The 14,720-nt window shown below is 40.6% G+C and overlaps 1 protein-coding gene across 1 annotated transcript; it reads right to left on the reverse strand.

The window, feature by feature from the left end:
• Window positions 1-439: 439 nt before the first annotated feature.
• Window positions 440-14,718, reverse strand: CDR2 (cerebellar degeneration related protein 2). Its single transcript, XM_005522953.3, has 5 exons — window positions 14,481-14,718; window positions 9,166-9,278; window positions 4,601-4,749; window positions 4,275-4,439; window positions 440-3,165 (listed from the first exon to the last, which is right to left on the reverse strand). Exons 1-5 carry the CDS (start codon window positions 14,557-14,559, stop codon window positions 2,298-2,300), a joined length of 1,374 nt encoding a protein of 457 aa, XP_005523010.1. The 5' UTR covers window positions 14,560-14,718; the 3' UTR covers window positions 440-2,297.
• Between the last annotated feature and the right edge of the window lie 2 nt (window positions 14,719-14,720).

Consider the following 14,720-nt stretch of genomic DNA (forward strand, 5'->3'; position numbering starts at 1 on the left):
GGCTATTTCTTAACTGCTAAAACTCTACCTTATTTAATAGGTTAGTGTCATTTATTAACTGCATCAATAAAACGGGCATGTGTTTTATGTTCAGGCAGCCCTGGCTGGCACTGACCCAGTGGCTGTGGCTGGAAAGCTCTCTGGAAAAGCCATGTTCCAGGAGAAGCTCTAATAAGAACCCAGCCTGGAGGGATTTGTTGCATTGCCTGTACAGGTAAGTGCTGCAGGACAGCCAAAACTCAGCAATGGCACAGGTAGCCAAGGGGGAAGTATGGTACAGAAGAACGAAGAAATTCTGAGGAAATTTCATTTTTGGTTTTTTTAAAGCATAGAAATTATTTCTATCTAAGTGCTCTAAATTAGCCAAAAGTAGTAAACCACTGAATATCACCTATTTAACCAAAAATCTGGAACTGCTTTTGCATGTCTTCTGCCCAGCGGGTGTGGTTTGCTCCATCCCTAACGTGGCAAGGAACACTGGTAGTGAACCATTTTGTGCCTTTCTCAGGTTACTGCTTTCCAGTCTCTGAATTGGGGAGAGATGGGTGCAGGTGCCAAGGACACAGTGACAGGACAGTAACCTTATGGCAGAGCAGCTTTTCTGCTTTCCCCACCCTCACCTCATTTTTGAACAGTGCTGACAGATACCACAACAATGAGGAAAAACAGTAGTACTTACTTCCATCTGGATTTCTGTCCTAGATAGACCTGTTCTTTTCTACATAGTGCAACTTTTCTAAAATACAAATTTCATGGGAACTCCATCTGAGCTCTGTAGGAAAGATGGCAAGACTACATAATGCAGGTGCCATCTGCACCAAGTTCAGTTTCCTGATTGGCACAGATGGATGTAATTACTACTAACGCATGTAGCTTGACTGGATTATTTATTTGCTTAGAAAAATATTCAGAAGATTCAGATTCCCATTTTTAAACAATTTTCAGACTGCAATACATGTTTTAGAGAAACTCCCACAACGTGAAGTCTTAATACTGCACCTGAAGGACAAGCTTAACAGAGAACAGCATAAGGCAGCAGAGCTGCAGCAGCAGCAGCTGGACTGAAGCTGAGAAACTGTCAACATTCTGGGTCAAGGGTTTGGTACCTCACAGCAACTCTGCAGGAAGCTGCTTCCCAAGAATTGCTGGCCACATTAAGCTAGGAGACCCTTTACAAGGAGAAGGATGTCACCTTTCATTCTGCCTTTTTTCTTCCTCTTAATTTCTCTGCATTCTAAAGAACAACCTCCATGTTGTTTTTCAGAAATTAAGTAGTGTATGAATTATTATTAGGGAGTGGAAAAGGAGAGGGCGAACAAGAGTGTGGTCCCATTTTCAGTAGGATATGTGGTGGCGGTGTTGTGTCCGTCCTCCCACCCCCCAGGCAGCATGGAATAGGTCCAGAGAGGCCAACACTGGAAGCAACAGACAAAACAATAAAAGGTTTTACCTCGCCTGTCTCCTCAAGCACTTTGAGTTTGTGGTATGCAACATTAAAAGCTACTCCACTATGTCAATGCTACTTCTAAAGTTAAATAGCTAAATAACAACTCTCTAACTTACCAAATACACATTAAAATGTACTTTGCAGACATTCCACCAGAGACCTGTAGGTCCCAAATAACACATAGTCAATTCACAGTATCTTGCCTTAAGACAAAGTGCCCTACAAAGGAAACCGTCTCTAAAAAGCCACACAAACTTTACATCAAATCCTTTCTTCATAGGAAGACATTTATATTAATCTGTGGGAGAGCTTAGTGATTGTGAAAACGTGGTATTGGCTTAAAGCAAGCACAGCTTTCCACCACCCTGCCAAAGCAAGATCAGCTGGACCATGCCCCTCCTGGAGCTGAGGAGATGCTGCCCTGGGACTTCACTTTTGCTCATTTCCTGCATCATTGTAGTAACAGGGCTAGATCATCCCTGTGTACCAAAGGAAAGCTTTAGTTTGGTTCTTGTGAGAGATTCAGAGTTCTTAGCTCTCTTATTTCTGAAGTGGACTAAGGAAAGAAGTGTCAGTCACTGCTCTGGCAAGAGCTGAAGTGCAATATGAAATAGTAGTGTAGGATTAAGCTATGATGTTTGTTTGTTTTACAACCACTAGTTTGTGTGACAGTGCTAAACATTAAATCTACTGCTACACAGGAACAGGGAATCTAGCTGATAACTAACTAGCTTGTTAACTACAGGGCTACCAGCCAATCCAAAACATTCATTTTGAGTGCTCAAGAAACACATCAGATTAAGGGGTCTTCTGACATTCATATGTAGCGTGTTCTTGACTACAGACAAGGTTACGGCTGAGATGAGAGTGTCTTGTACTTCGCTCTGTGTTCATCTATTTCTTCTTTTGTTTTTCTGATACAGCTAAAAATCTCCTTGAATAGTGCTTTATATTCAGGGGGAGCATTTGTGGAAGAGTCACTTAGCTCAGCAATTGTGAATTCGTGATTGCTAGCTGAAAGATCATACTGGGTGCTCCCCACATTTAGGTCTTTGGAATACTGCTTCAGTGTTTGTACAGCCTTGTGTTTCAAAGAATCTTCATCCATTTGACACTTCTTCAAAAGTTCCTCATACTTCACTTTCAGAGCATTGTACTGAGCATCAACTTCATTGAGTACAGAGATTCCTCGCTGCTTCACAGCTTCAGCTCTCCTAATACACGTTTCTTCATGGCCCCTGAGAATGTCTGCCCCAGCAGCACTGCTCAGGAGGCTTTCACTGCTGCTCCGTTTCAGTGCTTTCTTCTCAAGCTCCGATACTGTCAGAAGTCCATCATCTCCCAGGCTCTGACCAAGCTCCCTGTCCAGAGATTCCTTGAATGAAATGAAAAAGGATTCTGGAACCAATTTCTCTGCATTATGGAGCGCATTCTCAGACTGAAGTATCTGTCGCATTTCAGCTACTTCTGCTTCCAGCTCCTCCGCACGAGCCCTATACAAGTCTGTATCAACCAGCCTCCGCTCCAGGTCACAGTTTTCTTTCACCATCAGACTATATTCTTCTTCCATAGTTACCCTCTTCTCTTTCTCTAGGTTCAGCTGGGCTTGCAGAACTGTCACTGCCTTCTTCAACTTCTCATTTTCTTCTTCTAGAGGACTTAGCTGACTATCCATCGAAGTAATCTTTTCTGCAAAGACGTGATCATAAACAAAATACCTGCAGAAACAAAATAAGGATTATCAAACACAGAAGTACAGCTGACCACACCTAAAGTTTTCCTGTCCTGGGTAACTAATGGCATATTTAAACTGTGTGCTAACACACTTCAGAGCACTAACAGGGGCCACTGCATGAACCAATCAGTCCATTTAGTAATCAGAACGGAGTTTGTAAGGACTTACATGCCATTGAACCAAGCTCACAGCTTAGGGAGAATGGCAGCTTGTTAACAGTTCCATGTTACAGACAAGCTGATTGAACAATACAAGTTTAAATTATAATTTAAGTTTAGATACACACTGCCTCCCTGTACCATGCAGTACTTTCTGACATTAATTTCTTCTACAGCACTCCACTCTTGTAACTTTTGTCACTATTGATGTAGAAACAAGTGTCATAATTGACAAAGCAATGCTGGAGGCTGGTATTTTCACAAGCTTTTGGCAGCTTGAAGGATCCACTTGTCTTCTGAACTGACAAGAAATAACTTCTTTTTGGATTTATCATTTATTCTAGAGTAGACACAACAACCTGTTCTGTCTGTGGAGGTGCTTCATTACAAAACTGCCCTCTAGGCTTGCAGTTAGTCTGAGCTTTTACCAGGTGATTGTCCCGATGGCCCCACTATGGCAGTTCAGCTGGGTCATATGGCTCTACATTTAAAAGGCAGCCCAGCACCCCAGGCACCGTTTTCCCAGTGTAGGTGTCACTTGAACCAGCTTAAATTTGAAAAAACTACAGAAATATCCATGGATATCCGAGGAAAGAGTAAGTTACAGGAAATATTTTGCATTTAGTAAGTTTGTTTTTCAGATTATCTGCTTGCTTTTATCTGACTGATAACACTGGGGTGCAAATTGTTGTAAGCTTTCTAGGCTACCATTTGAAATGGCTGGCTCTGGGGAGAAAGTGGAGCACTAATACTGGTGTGGTCTAGAAGCAGGCCATAAGTAATGACAGCACCACACAGCAGATACTCTGCTAGTTGTGAACATCAGGTATTTTTTTCTCCCAGCTTGTCTAGTATCTGTGATCATGTCTTAGATTTTAAAGTTTTGCTTAAAATAGTTTCAGTGTTCTTTACTATGTAAGGTAAAAAGTCTTACTGGCGGAGGTCATACAGCTCCTTCAAACATGAGAAACTGTGCATTGATCTTGGCTGCTCAGATCTCTCCTGGTTCATCCGGCCTCGTCCAGGCTTTTTCAGTTCTTCCACTTGTCGCTGCAGGTCATCTATGTGTGTTTGTAGACTTTCAATAGTCTCTGTCAAGCTAAAAGGTGGAAAGACCTTTAAATAAAGCTAACTTTTCAATTTGCCAGTATTGTAGAACACCACTAGACAGAGACAGACACCCAGTAACTACACCAATACACCTGGACCGCTCTTATTGATTTTAACGGCTGACGGAGGGAATTTGTAAAAGTTTATTACCTTATTATCTTTTGTTGTGAAGCTCTACTCTCTGCAACCAGTTTTTGATTAGTGTCTTCCAGTTCTCTTGCTGTCACGTCCAGCTGTTCATAGACTTTTGCATGCTGGTCATTCATCTGCCGCAAGAGCTCCACTTGCTTTGTGAGGTACTGCAAGACAGTTCTGCTGTTACTGGTTTACTCCTGAAACACAAGCTACAGCTCCTAAGCTGCATTTTGTTCACATTCAGAGAGAAACTCCTGAGTTTTCCAAACGCAAATTCCCACATTTGCTTTGGTAAGGTGAAGACACACTATCAGTAACTCACTAGGCAGTTTGCCTTTGTCATGGAGGTCACCCCAGGCTGATAAAGCAGCCCTTTTACCTGGAGGAGCTGGGTTTGATGGTGCCAGCTGTCCTTATCTGTGCCGACTTCTGCATGGGGCTGTGCTGCAGTCAGCACTGATAGAGCCTTCAGGCTCCAACACAGCCCTTACCTGTCTGCTGTGTCCTAAAGGTTGCAGTGTGCTCAAACAGAAGTTTCTTAACCGTGTTGAACCAACAACTTTCTCAGCATTAAAACTGAAATACTGGATAGCACCATCCATAATTAAATGTATTTTCAACTAAGCCTAAGTTCTTCCAGTCTGAAGCAGCATTAGGTTCAGCGAGGCAGAATTTAGCTTGTGGTCACTCTAAAGACAGTATGTGGGCTACTCACACAAAGTATTCTCAATTTAATCCTCTTGGGTTTTACAATTAACTACATAGACGGTTTAGTTTCCTGAATAATGTCAGAAAGTTTGGAATTCTTAGCCTAGGCAGTCCACAATCACCTACAATTCTTAAAAAAAGTGTCTTATATTCTCCCATACAGGACATGAGCATTTACATGAGACAGTTCTTTTCTATTTGAGTCTAATCCCCTAATATTTTGAAATATTTTTTATTATACAGAATTTGTATTTTACAATAATCTGTATTGCTACACATTACTTTCTTAAAACTAAGCTTCAAGTAGGAACATCCAGCAAACTCCTAGGCAGAATTACTTCTCTTTACATAGGCCTGTTACATACTCAAAACTTCTAATATTGTACTTAACCTTTTACCTCATTAAAAGATTGGTGGGTTTACATTTTAGGCAATTTAAGAACAGATAATAAGTTAATCTAGGACTAGTAACTGCTCCATACAGACTTCTAGGAGATCAACATGATAGCTGTTGGCTAGATCCTTTTGTAGCCTGTGCACACATGACAGAGGCTTTACACAAAAATAGAACATAGATTAGCAGTGGAATCTCAATGTGACCCATTTCAGATTAACTTTCCCTATTGGTTATAGTTGAAGGAAGGAGCTGGAGATCCTCAGACTTTCTTCAGCAATACAAGTGTGGCTAAGCACATGAGGCAAGGCTTTGGTGCCTGAAGAGATGTTGCCACTTCTTACAATGGGCTTTTGCAGACACTCATTTTGAGATGAGAGGAAGGGGTGAAGCAGCATTTCCTCCACCTTCCATCTCCAGTATCTTCAGGGCTGGTACCCAGTTGGCCTGGTATAACCATTACACCATGATGTAATAAATACTTTAGAAGTTCACATCTATGTCCCCTACAACCAAGCACCCAACATGAAGCAGCGCCTTGCATTCTGGCTCACAAAAATTGGATACTGTCAGGATTTCCAACATCTGAGTGATGAGAAGAGATTCAGGCAGAAATAAAGTTGCTGTTTCCATGCAACCTTTATTACATCTACAGTGATTAGTTAGTGGCACACGTGTCAGCACAAAGGTCAGATATAATGATCCAAAGCTGTAAAATGTTTAATATCTTAGTATTTAATATACGAGATGTAATCTTAAGCACACCACAGCCTTTGACCTTTCCCTTACAGTGTAGACAAGGCAGTGCCATATTTCAGAATGATTTCTCAGCCAGTTTTAGACTTTGCTACCTGTGAGATCCAAATTAATAGGAAAAAACTCCCAAAGATTTACATGGATATACTGCACTGAAAAAGCTAGTACAGAAATTCAGCAGAGTAGCTACAGGAATAGCTGAAAGATCACATGTAGGTTACAAAGGCAAGCACTTGAAAACTGGGAAAAACCAAGCATAGAGACTGATTATGCCATTTGCACATGCATTCAGTGCAACAGGTTATCCTGTGATCCCACAAGAGACAGAAATGTTGGTATGAAAATAATAGACTGAACTGCTTTACACCTTGCATATGCAAATTTTATTCCCATTTGTTTCAGTGAATTCCTGTAACAATTCCTCATGCCAGTATGCTGATTTATTCAGTTCCTCAACTGGAGGGTTTCTCTGGGTATTTGAACAAGGGGTTCATTTTCCCTTTTCTGCCAGAAATCCAGATGCAAAAGAAACTTCTTTGGAGGAAGAAAAATTTTGTGCAGCTATTACATTTTTAAATGGCACTGGGGAAAGAGAAAAGATTAAGACAGGAAATAGGACTGAGAAGATGGCATGTTGCTACAGCAGGTACAAATACAGCCTTTAGCTCAACAATCTGGGCAAAGAAAAGGTGCAGGCACTATTTGTAAGTCAGAAGCACCACAAAACTTTCTCCCACTCTCTCCCTCTCCTCTTGGAAGGAGCTAATAGGACAATCTAATACACATCTCCTACCCTCCTTGAGGGAGAGGAGGAAAGAGATTGAAGGGGTACCAGACAAAGCCTTCAAATAGTAGTATTGGCAAAATCTTGGTAAACCAAGACACGAGAGAAAAAATTCATCTGTCATATCTGAGTTTGTCTGACCACACATGTACTTGACCCTGCAACACACCAACTATAGATCACTGCTGGAAGGACATTTGTGACACTTCTGGAGCTGAAGCTCTCTTATGTTGTCTATAAACATTGAACCACCAGAACAGCTTAAGCAAATAAACTGGCTTAAACCAATAGGATATTGTATTAACAGCACTAGACTATTTCTGTAAATCAATGTAGCTTAGCAGTAATATATTTTCCACATCTCTAGATAGTGTTAAAATACAGCTGCTTATTAAGTAGCTACAGTTGATCAGCCAGCTTAGTTGCCTATCACAAAGTTCTGATGTGTTATTTCAAAAGGTGTGTTGTAACCCTGCTAAACACTTTCTTAAATATGGTTGTCCATACAAGTACCTCTTATACAGTATTTGTATAGCACCTTTTAAGTGTTTGTCCTCTCTACACCTTAAGAATTGATCTTTTTATAAAAACTGTTCATGGCAATGAGGTATTTTCAGTGTCTGCATAAGTAAATACATCTTCTAATGCTGTGGCAGTAATATAAGTATCAGCCATTCCAACCATTGTATCTCAGCATGAACAGGATAACAAGGATTACAGTTAGCACGTAACAGAAGAAAGAGCCAAGAGATGAGGTATAAAACAAAAGTAACTTCTAAAAACATGCCCACAAATCAAACCTGCACTCAGAAATTGCTCACCGCTTACTAAAAATGCTGCATTTGTGTTGACTACTTTAAAAATAACTATAATTCTGTGATTATTAAGGTTAGGATTCTTTCAGTTACTTGTTGCCACTACAATGGTGAGCATTTTCAGTCTGAAGTTGCAGCTGTACAAGATGCACATCTCTAACTGCAGTACTGCTAGCACAAAGGAACTCAGATTTTGTAAAAATCTGGTACATACCAGTCACAGCCTGTTCCCTGTGATTCACACCAGAACCAAACTGAAATGCTGACTACATTTTCAGTATGTTGTCAGTCAGCAAAGTCCTGAATATTTAATAATTTAATTATTAGAGACCATGCATTGCCCTCTAATAGCTGAAAAAAATCTCATTATGCTGACAAATGCTAGGTCTGCAAGAACACAGGCAATATTAAAAAAAAGAGAAATTGCCAGAAATAGCCAGGTTTTTTCACTCTATTACCTAAAGGTGAGTGGTTTTGAAAGGATGGTCATGTTTTTAGTTTTTTTCCCTGGAAAATATGGCACAATATAGCCACTATATCCTATATTTAGATACTACTTCAGTGGGATTTTTTTTCTGGTTTTTGCTGTTTGGTTGTTTGGGGGTTTTTTTCTGTCCTTGCAGGGTGTCTTTTACACTGAAATAGACTTTAGCTCCCTTTATCACAGCTCAGTGTACTGGAAGTACATATCTTCATATTTTACTTAAATCTCACTCCTGCACTTATCAGCATTTAAATTTCAGTGCTGCAATCATTCTCATGTAATATTTTAAATTATTCATGTATTCATCAACATATAATTTACTGTTATTTCACACGGCAGGATCAGCAAAGTTTAGCAATAAAAATAACTGTAGTATTTTTTCTGTAAAAACCGAAAAATACCAGTCATTTGTCGTTAAACAAACCAAATCCAACATTTAGTGGCACAAAGCTTCTGGTAATCAGGGGAACAGTTCTAAGTATAAGCCATCTATACCAGTTCTCAAATTCTCAAAATAGCCGAAGTGATGAAAGTTTGTTCAGTGTTTTCCATTAGATGTCAAGAAATTCAGATCTTAACTTATACACTGTATGTTGCAGGTCTACATGCTTTCACACGGGGATCCTTTAGATATTTTACCTCTATCTCCTGCAATTGCTCTTGATTTGTTGCATACATTTGCTGTAAGGATTCCTCTAGTTCAGTGTTACGGTCCAGTAGAGTCTTCCCAAGCTCAGCAGCAAGGTGAAGATCTAAACAAAGAAATCATGTTTGCATGTAAGTGAGAGAAACAATGATGTAATCCAAACTAAAGCCTGTCATCAAATACTTGAGGTATTTTCTTATTGGTGTTATAACTGCTCCAAGTTATCGCCAGTACCCAACATGGAAGTTAGCTTTTACCTAAGCAGAATATTCATCTACCATCTCTAATGCAAGTCTAAATCAGCCCTGTGACCCAGAGACACTCTAATGTCATAAAGCTTCCTCAGTTCCTCTGTGGCCCTTCTGACACACCCCACCACATTCACCTCCCACACAGTGCCCAATCTGCACCAGCTGTGCCCAAGGTCTCTTGGGCTTCACCCTCTTTACAGCACCCAGCAGAATAAGCATAGCAGACCCTGTAAATGTTCATCAGTCTAGACCCAGGCCAAAGCAGATGAACTCTTTATTGACTTGACTGTTCCTCCCTATTATCCCTCTACCAGAGGTAGAGACACTCAGGATCAAAGTGAAAGTTTCAGATGCTTTTTATGGTGAAACAGTAATATCAAAAGACATAAAATTGATGGAGACTTGCAGCTATTCTGCTTTTCAAGCTCATAAACCCAGGTGACAAGAACTGTTTCATATGCTCCAAAACATCACTTTAAATGTCATTTGTTCTCAGGCATTTAATCTCAATTTTACTTCAGTCATCTTCAGTCACCTCCAGGGTGCAGTTGTTGCAAATTAAGAAATAAGTCATCTGAACACACAGCTCCATTCTAGAGGGAAGCTTGATATTTGCTCAACAGCATCAGAATTGCTAGATATTCTTTATTATTGCGTTGAAAGACAAGTGTAATTTAAAAGTTAACATAATGTGCCAAAGTAATAAATCTTGGTATTAGTGCTAACATAGTAGTTACTCTGTGGAGGGTACAACATGTCAAGGATTCAAGAGATTACTAGAAGTCTCTTATTTTCCACCTCCTTCCCATCACATGACTCATGACCTGCATGCATGCAATATCACCTAGTTAGTTCTCACACAGAACTTGTATTATTAATCGGAAAGAGAAGAAAAGTCAAGAAAAACTTCGAGTCACATCAAGAAGCCTTAAATTAATAAACAGGAGGCATGTACTGCATCATTAGTAGTTAGAGAAGAAAACACATTAATTCTGTTTTCATTTGATTGCAATGCCCTTTTTCAACATATTATGCTACCTCTTTCCTGCCCCCTCTCAGTTATCTTATCAGCTAGGAACTGTAATACATACAGTACTGCTCCAAGATTGTTTTGTGCTAACCTTCAGTTTGGCAGCCTGTCCAAAACAATTACTCCATCTCCACACATATGCCAAAGACCAAATTCAGACTAACAAGGACAAGTCAGTACAAACATTTGTCTATGAAGCTATAGATGTCCAATTCTGGCAAAACAACAGCTTGCTATTCTTTACACATTCTTTACAGCCACAATGCATTGTTTCCTACCTTAAGGTCAGATTCTTAGCATAAATGCCATAAAAATTATTTAAAAAAAATCCCACTGCATGAGAGTTCTTCAGTTTCAAAAGATGTACAATTAGAAGGCACAAGGCATATTGGTCTATACTTAGGAGTTTATCCTCACATCACTTTTTCACTCTAGTACCACTCTTAATGAAGCAGGATTTAAAGTATTTGGATAAGGAAACCTTAAGGCATCCTGCTTAAATTTTCCCATTTGGTAAACAGATTGCACATTGTTTACCCATGGACAGAGTAACTCCCAGTCAAACACCAAGCTGTTTGTTCTACCTCATTACAAGAATACTGTAGTCTTCAAATTCAATGAATTCATTATCCTATAGAAAATGGAGTCCTGCTTCACAAGTTCTTGTACTGCACAGATCTTTACTTGGAAACACCATCTTTAAAACAATACTAGCATCATTCAAGGCAAAGACTAAATAGCCTATTCTTTTATTTTAATAGAGTAGAATAAGAGCTTTAGAGAGGATTTAGGATTATGCTAAAGACATAATGCATAATGGAATTACTACCATTTCCCTTCCCAAAGTGAAAGTTTGTTTTCATGTTTAAGCACATTTAGGAGTTTATAGCTTCATTCTTAAATGCCCCCTCATCTACTAATCAAATAGCACATACCACACAGTACTTGGAATACAAGGTGAATAATAGAATTCATGTCATACTTCACACTCATTCTGTTTGTTAGACTGGCAGAAGCACAAATGGGTTACTATGGGAGAAACACTTTTATAATTAAGGCAATTTGTTTCTGAGGGGGAGAATACAAGTGAGAGTGCTCAGAAATATACAATAAAACCTTAACTCTAGAGAAAGCAAGTACAGAAATAATTTCCTCTCTTCTAAAATTCAGAATTTTTTTTGCATCCATTTTTCTTCCTTGTCAAGTACCTGGAAGCTCTATAAAGATCTAATTTTACAAGAGAGATGTGACATGTATGTTTTCCAGATACAAAATGGAAAGTATTAATTTACATTTCTCTGGAGAGAGTTACGGTAGAACAGTAGAAGCAAAGCTGCATTTTCTGTTGTAAATTTATGTAAAGCAACAGCTAAATTCTGACAGACATGCCTTTTTCCTTTTCACCATAAAGATGGAAGCAGAGAGGTTTTTAATAATGCAAAAGGCGTATGTACAGATCTAAAGATCTTTGTTTTAGTAAATCTGATTAGTTGTACTGGTGTTTAACAGCTCCATCATAAATCTCCAAAATAAGACTTCAAAGTTGTCTTCTGATGTAGAACGGCCCTCACTTACCAGCACTTCACAGTCTCTTCTGACTGCATTACCATCATTGAAAAAAAGATAAAAACAGTATCAAAATCCTTCTCTTCTACTTTTTCATAACCCACCTAACAAAATTATTCAAAGAATTTTCAATCTAAAATTAAGTCTATTATTTTAAACAGCAAAAGGCACTAATTGTGTGATATGTGTAAGTAAGCCTAGTGTGTTTATTTAACTGTAAAACAATTTTTTTTTTCTACTTAGCTTCCTATTTCCTATTCTGTATTCAGAACACCCTCTGTCCTGTAAAAGTGAGTAACAGCAAGATGCAAAAAGAGCTGTCCATATTAAAAAAATATTTTTTAAAGGTCAGTATACTTCAGCAAAACACTGCAGAAGGATGGCTGTTCCCATCCTTACAAGAATTCCATGAGCACTCTATGCATGAGCAGTATGCCAGAAAAGCCCACCTCCATTATCAAGGAAAAAATCTTTGGTACATACGAAGACTGTCAAGGTTTTCTGAAACCCCTTCCCTAATTTTAAGTTTTAAAGACTGACTGACAAGGACTTCAAGCTTGTTTCAGGATGCTTTCTAATGTTTTACAAGTTAGGTTCTCATAATCATACTCATCAGTTTTTAAACATGCACTGATTGTTTGGGTTCTGAAGAGTTTCACGAGACCTAGATAAGCACTCTTACTACCCTGTTTACACACATCCGTGTGTCTTAGCAGCAGGAGGAGTAGTATGCTTCAGAGTCCAGAAATAAAGTACAGCACAACTTTTTTTAAACATTCCTGAAAGGAATTTCCTCTTTGCATTTCAACTTGTCCATCGTTTTATTTTCCTCCATTTCCTTTTGGCAAGTCTATTTGTGGCTTCCATTTAGGCTTGAAAAGAGAGAACCCCCAGAGAAAGATTGTCCACATGTTGAGAGTACATTAACCAAACCTCCAAAATGCACTAACCTCTAGAATGGAACACTGCTTCTTAAAAGCTGACAGCAGAGTCAATTGGTGATTATTTCACTCATTTTGATTAAAAGATGAAAGTAGAGAAACATCAAGAAGACAAGAAGTCAGTTGTTATACTTTGTGAAGTCTCTTTATAGGTCTTCTATTCCATAAACGCTGACATAATAAAAACATTACTGAATCATGTCTTCAAATTTTTCACTCTCTTCCCTTTGACAGCAAACTGTAGTTTCAGGATCTTATTTAAACTGATTTGTTTGTATCCTAGATCAAGGAAAACGTCAATTTTGGGTGAAGAGTACCTAAATACACCTTTCAAACAGTCAGCTACTTTATATAGCATACAATTAGAGAGACCTGGTCCCATCTCATAAAGAGTTTCTGCTGTCAGATGCCTGATCTCATTGTGAATATTGCTTAGCTTTCTCTATGGTTTATAGTATAGAAGCACCCACCAATCCCAAGAATTAATGTATTTCAATATGAAAGCAAAACGTGTAAGACTGGAGCAGGTTTGCAGGAAGCCACTTCACAGCTTTGAACTAGCCTTTCAAAACAAACTCGGGATTAAGAACAAAAAGTAGAACTAAGTAACTTAAGTAAATACCAGTCATAAATGCCACTAAGCTCTTAAGGAAATTGCACATTCTTTCCGTATCATGCCTGTTAAAAGATTTTTCATGCTATTATACTTGTATTTCTGTGTCTCCTTTCTCATTTGTGAAATGAACAGTTTCACATTGTGAAATGAACCTCTTGCATGTAGTGTTTTAAGACCTACTGATGGAATTACATAGAGAAGCTATACATGTATATTTCTGAGGCACAGTGGAGTTATATGATTTTTTAATAAGAAAACCTAAAGAGCTTTTAATAAGGAACCTACAAACTAAATGAGCAGTGCTACGACTACAACTTCATCGACTGGAAACCCTTACAAAGAACTCAACAGGGCGCAATAGCGCATCCTATCCCGATGCTTCCAGCGCCTCTCCCTTCACCTTCCATGCAAGGTGCAACTTTTCGCAGAGTCGCTTCCCCCCCTGCGGGCGGAGAGGGACCCCGGCACCATTCAGCTCGGCTGCCGCACCTCCTTCCCTCAGACAAAGACGGCCGCAGTTGTTACCGGTGACAGCGATTCCGCGGCGGCGGGAAGCGCGGCCGTGCGGGGATCCCGGGCTCCGAGCCCCGCACCACCGCGCGCCCGCCGCCGCCCCCGACCCCCGAGCGCCCTTTCCACCGCCCCGCCCGGCGCCCCTCGCAGCCCCGCACCGCCGTTGCCTCCTCGCCGCCCAATGCGGCCCCTTCCCTCACACGCCTTTCTCGCCGCAGCCCCTGCCCTCACATGCCCCGCGCACGGCGGATCCCCACAGCCCCTTGCCTCACACGCCCCGCTCAACGCGGCCCTTGCCCTCGCCCCCGCGATTCCCCACGACGCCTTCCCTCACACACCCAGCTCGTCACACACCCTCTCTCACACGCCCCCCGCCGCCGCCCCAGCTCACCTTGCTGCAGGTCCTGCTGGTCGTACCAGGGCTCATCCTCGCGGATTTCGAACTCCTCCACCAGGCTGTCGGCCAGCATCGCGCCCCTTCCCCTCAAAGGCGGCTGAGCCGGCGGCGCCCACCCCACGAACCTCCTGCGCCGAGCGGGGCAGAGCGAGCCGGCAGCCGCTCCCCGCTTCAGCAGCCGCCTCCGGCCATTGCCGAGCGGTTCCGGACTTTGCCGAACCTCTCCCCCTTCTG

This window comes from Pseudopodoces humilis, chromosome 18 (genome assembly GCF_049639895.1).
Source record: "Pseudopodoces humilis isolate 2021_Gansu_Grassland_sample_001 chromosome 18, ASM4963989v1, whole genome shotgun sequence".
Taxonomy (NCBI): Eukaryota; Metazoa; Chordata; class Aves; order Passeriformes; family Paridae; genus Pseudopodoces; species Pseudopodoces humilis.

Bases quoted from the DNA above. Each gene is read 5' to 3' on its own strand.
- CDR2 (XM_005522953.3), bottom strand. From the start codon at position 14,559: ATGCTGGCCGACAGCCTGGTGGAGGAGTTCGAAATCCGCGAGGATGAG. The intron at 9,279-14,480 runs GTGAGCTGGGGC...TTCTTTGTTTAG, and splicing joins CCAGCAGGACCTGCAGCAAG to ATCTTCACCTTGCTGCTGAG. The intron at 3,166-4,274 runs GTAAGACTTTTT...TTGTTTCTGCAG, and splicing joins GAGCTGTATGACCTCCGCCA to GTATTTTGTTTATGATCACG.